The sequence below is a fragment of the Carlito syrichta genome, unplaced genomic scaffold, assembly GCF_000164805.1.
Source record: "Carlito syrichta isolate Samal-C Ts95f unplaced genomic scaffold, Tarsius_syrichta-2.0.1 Scaffold306785, whole genome shotgun sequence".
In the NCBI taxonomy this organism is placed as follows: Eukaryota; Metazoa; Chordata; class Mammalia; order Primates; family Tarsiidae; genus Carlito; species Carlito syrichta.
In genome coordinates this window covers 63,513-68,702 of record NW_007250881.1, presented here as the reverse complement: position 1 = coordinate 68,702, position 5,190 = coordinate 63,513, and the positions used below count along the sequence as shown (strand labels likewise).

Sequence of the window (5,190 nt, the reverse complement as noted above, 5' to 3'; positions counted from 1 at the left end):
CTGGCCCTGGACCGGAGACTCCAGATCGTCCTCGAGACAGTCCGGGCGTGCGTCGAGGCCCACGGAGAGCGGAGCGTTGTAGCCGAGGGCGCCGCGGAACAGTCGGCCCCAGACCCCGGCCCGGCCCACTTGGCACGCTAGGCGCTCGGGTCCCGTTTCCGAAGGCACGCAGGCAGCCAGCAGCGTGGACCCGGGAGTGCCGGAGGCCGGCGCGAGCTCGGGAGGAGGCGGGCGGGGTGTGCGACGGCCGGCGGGACCTGCCGCGCTTGGCCTCGGCCCGCCGGCGCACTGCTTCTGTAGTGAGCTGCCGTGGCCCCGTTTTTCCCAGAAGGCACTGGCTCCGTCAAGGCCACAGACCGTCTTACCTGGCTGAGCACACTGGAAACCTGGATATGGGTCGGGCTTGGAAGCCGTGCTCCCAGGGGAAAGTCGGAACTGTGCCGAGTCCAATGGGAGGACATCAAGTGGACGCCTGACTGTCCTCCAGGTTTGTGTTAGATCTACAAGCAAAGGCCAATTCCTGCGCCAGATACAGCACCTGGCAACTCACAAGGGGACGCAACACATGCAGATGTAACTAACTCTCCAACTGGTTCAAACTGGACTTCACACTTTCCATTTAGTCTAGTCACTGGCCTCACCCAAATACAACAATCCCCACTGCCAGGTCCCAGAGTAACTTCTCAGAGCTATTATTACAAGAGGTAAGAATAAAATAGCAGTTTGCTCAAAATATCAGAAACCAAGCGTTTCGCTCTGAAGCGTATTAAATATAAACTGAAATAACATCAAGTATGTCAAACTTAGCCGCCAGGGACCACATTAATAAATGCTAATGACAGGCGCAGAAGAGGCGGCGCCCAAGGGTCAGGACAGTGTGGGAACAGGCGTCACAGGGACCTGAGCCCGGAGTGAGGCAGGAAACAGTCCTCTTCCACAAACCCCAGGACTGGCCCCACCCACCCCACAGAGGCAAGAGTGGCTTTCTGGAGAGGTGAGCCCCTGGGTACCCTTCCCTGTGGCTGCTGGTCAAAAAGGACTACATCAGGTTTTTTACTCCAGCTTCCCTAAAAAGTGACTGAGTAGAGATCCTCTGCCTCCTCCACCTTCTCCCTACTGACTTGCTGGCGTCTGAAACTCCGCTAATAAGGCCTTCTTATTCCGTAATCAATGCAAATGACAGGAACATACTCATTCTATGGAGTCATTAGTCAACAAGTAAAAATACCTGATTTCAGCAGATCAACTTTTCTGATAAAGGCCAGAGGCTCAAATACTGTGAGAGGCACAGAAAGGAGTTGTCGCTAAACTGAGTACAAGGTCAAGAACTAGAAATGTCACCCAAGACTTCTGCCATGTGTCCAACGACAGCCCAACAGGACCAAAAACAGGTGCTGCTGAGCCCCCTGCACCTTGTGTCTCCACGGTTAACTACGTCACTACCATTCACTGAGTCGTCACCACGTGTGGTAAGAGCTTGAGCCACCTTACAGACCAGTCCTCCCAGAATGCAGCTGGAACCCCCACCCTCCAAGGTGCATGGAAAAAACTCAGGCTCGGCGAGATCAGTGACACGGCTTGACGGTTCAGACCTGTTCCGAAGTGTTCTCTCCACCGTAACAGAAAAACCCAACAGCATCTCGCCCCTTTGTACTTGTATCTGTCTGCTATAAAGAAAACTCCTGCGTGGAGGAACCCCGATGACCGAGACCTGCCTGCCTGCGGCGGCCCTACCACCACACAGCTTCCACTTGATCCATTTTCACGAACTTCAAGTCACTGTTTCCCTTGGAGGGAGGGGTCGGGAAATCACACAGCAAAGAGCAAAGGATATTCCGGAAAAGATACTCCAAGAACAGCACAAAATGCTTTGGGATTTCCAAATGGCAAAGTCCCAGGAAAGTCGGCGACAGCCACCTTAAACCCAGGCTCGTCTATGGTAGTGGCCTGGCTTTTGAATGGCCTATACACAAATTTTGCTGCACTTTATAAACTCAAAGTAATAGGAAAGAACTTGACCATGATAGGTAGACTACCTATACACCTTACTGTACACCTAAATTTTAACATGCCTTTTTTTGATTAATAAGAAAACTAAGACTCGTTTGTCAAAAATACCAGAAAACATTCCATTTTTTGGTGGGGTTTTTTTTTTTTTTTTGTAGAGACGAAGTCTTGCCAAGTTACCCAGGTCGGTTGGTCTCGAACCCCTGGGCTCAGGCAATCCTCTCACCTCCACCTCCCAAAGTGCTGGGCTTACAGGCATGAGCCACCACGCCTGGCCTCAATTTTGTGAATATTAAGTTCTCCCAACTTGTTCATCTTCCCATGAAATAAAAATTCTCCTGACTCTATGTGAAAACTTTTTATGTTATTACTGACAGCAAACTAAAAATAAGTAAGAACTGTACAGTATATAAATTGGTAGAGAGAGGGGTTTGGAGGATTTGTTTTAACCTTCCTAAAAGCCAAGAAGACAATTTGAGTTTGAAAACTATTTAAAAAATAACGATCTTAAAGTCACCATGAACACTGAATTGGCAAATACTGAACCACTGCTCCTAAAAGAAACACAGGACTAGGTTCCGGAGACTCTCTGGTCCCATCTTTGTCAACTCATCTATACATAACAGTGTTTATGTGTGCTATGTGTTCAGGTGTGTTTAGATACCTACAACACAGATCAACTCATTAACATGGCGCCCAGGCCTCAACAAAGCTTACTGTATATATCTTTTACATAAGATCCATCACAGCCTTCTTGCACTTAGGGATGCTAGGTCAGCACTTCAGCACGACAGCTGGTGGCATTTTAGTAAAATCACCAACAAAAAGCACAAAAATGTAAAAAACGTGGCACTAAGAAGACCAAGAACAGAACACCTATTCCCAGTAACAGAGCTGAGACAAGGAAGTCTGAGGCTGAAGCCCCCACCTGTTCCAGCTCTGCTGGGAGACGCATGCTGGGAGCCTCACAATGTTCACTACTCTCTTCTGGCTCACGTCTGCAAGAGCACTGTGACTATCGACTATTGACTCGGGTTACAAATGTTAGCAAGTAGGCAGATTTGCAAATACAGAATCCGTGAATAATGAGGACCAACTGTAACCCATTTTAGATTCAGAGAGATAAAAAAGCTCTCCATCTAGTGGCAACCTTTAAGATCACACATCTAGCCGGGCTCCGTGGCTCAGCCTGTAATCCCGCGCCTTTGGGAGGCTGAGGTGAGTGGATTGCCTGAGCCCGCGGGTCGAGACCCGCCTGGGCAGCGAGACCTCATCTCTACAATAAATCAAAAATCAGCCGGGTGTGGTAGCGCGTGCCTGTAATTCCGGCTACTCGGAAGGCTGAGGCGGAAGGATCGCCGGAGCCCAGCAGGTCGAGGCTGAGGTGGCCGGGAGTGGCCACTGCACTCCAGTCTGGTCGACAGAGTGAGACTCCAACTCAAAAAAAAAAACCACACACAGCTATTTATGCAAAATTGGCAGCACTTTCACAAAATGAAAAAAAATCACACTTGGGTGGTTTTGAGTTTAGGTGGGGTCGGGATGAAATCACAGCTCTGCACTCACGTCAAGAAACCAATATCAGCTGCGTATGTACACAATAATGCTAATTTCTATGTAAAGTCCCACAGCATAAGAAGGGAAACAGGATTCTCTTCTTTTAAATTCATACAACCACATAGCCTTTAATGGTAGCTGTTATAATAGATGCCACTGGGGACAAATAAAATGGTTATCTCGCCATTGCTCCTAAGATGTTGCTTTAGCCCATCTCAAAATATACTGCCAGGGCCTAACAAAGGTACAAAAAAAGGTGCAGCTATTAATTTGTGGTTGGAGATAAAGAAGTGTTAAGAAAACTGACAAGCTACTTCAATTTTTCAGTGGCATCATTTACGTCATTAAGGAACAAAAAATGAGTCTACAAAGACCACTGTTTAGAGAGAAAATTAAACTATAACCAGGAAGTTCAACTCAGGAAAATGTTCTTTCATTACATTCTGTTGGACCCCAAAGGTTTCAACTCAGGTGGGTAGGGGGAAGTGATTACTGAACCTGGACAAGGTGCACAGGTTACAAAGCAGTACAAGTTAAAGAATGTTCTTCCAGCATATGAGAAGGAACCAAAAGAAACATGAATTATTTTTCAAAGAGCAGGCCCCTTGTAGTACAGGCTTCCCCCACAAGTAAGTGTTCTAGGAATCCATCACCATCAGTTATCAGCTAGCATTGTGAAAAGCTGCGCTCGGCTTCAGTGAATTTTTTGGGGGGAGGGGGTGATCCTTGCAACATGCTTGCCCATTTCGAGTGATTTACAAGCCCACCTGCCCGTACCTCACTGAGTGTTCAGCAGTTTTTGACCAAAAAATAACATGGCCCTCTTACCCCACCCCACCCTCCCTATCCACCCAATCTCACCCCCAAGGACGTTTTTTTTTTTGTTTCCTCAGATGAAAAAAGTCCTCAAAGGGAAACATTTTGTAAATGTAGAAGAGGTGATACAAAAAATGGCAGAAGCACTAAAAGGTATCAAAATTGATGAGTTCAAAAGCTGTTTTGAGCAGTGGAAAAAGCATCTGAATAGGTGGACTGCATCAAACAACTGGAGTTTAAATATGTGAGGATAAACACACTTTTTATAAATACATCCAGTTTCGGGGGTACCCTTCATACAACATATATGTAACGTCACTGGATGTGGAGAAAATAAGACCAATATACTAATGAGTACAACTTACTCATCTCCTCAGAACCTGAGGAAAAATGCATCAGAAATAAGGCATTATATATGCAAAACAGAAAATCGCCCCTAAGAAGCTAAATGCATATATATATTAAATTTAAACCAAAGAGTGTGAATCTGGAAGTGATATTTCCCCCATTAAATCTAGGAAAGTTCCAAGGCCACAGAACCAATCTGTCTTCAATAAAAAATAAATCTTTGGCTTTTGATCAAATTTTTTCCTTCCATGACACCATAGATAAATCTGCCATATCTCAATTACCCTTTAAGCAAGGTTTTGAGATCCATTCTTTGAAAAGCATTGAAAATAAACATGTTACACTTTCAAGACACAGATTCCATAATGTACTTTCCCTTTTCATTCTTGCCCACCAGAGCAGGAGACTTTTGGAGAGGGACAGAGGAAGAAGGAAAGGAGAAAGGGAAGAAAAACTGATTCA

At 46.2% G+C, this 5,190-nt stretch overlaps 1 protein-coding gene across 1 annotated transcript in view; it reads left to right on the top strand.

Moving 5' to 3' along the window:
• The window catches only part of FAM20A (FAM20A, golgi associated secretory pathway pseudokinase), a 13,981-nt gene extending 13,335 nt beyond the window's left edge, over positions 1-646 (top strand). The window contains exon 13 of the mRNA XM_021715178.1: positions 3-646. Coding sequence (XP_021570853.1) covers positions 3-141 — 139 coding nt within the window. The 3' untranslated portion in view covers positions 142-646. The remainder of the gene's footprint in view (positions 1-2) is intronic.
• The last annotated feature ends 4,544 nt before the right edge of the window (positions 647-5,190 follow it).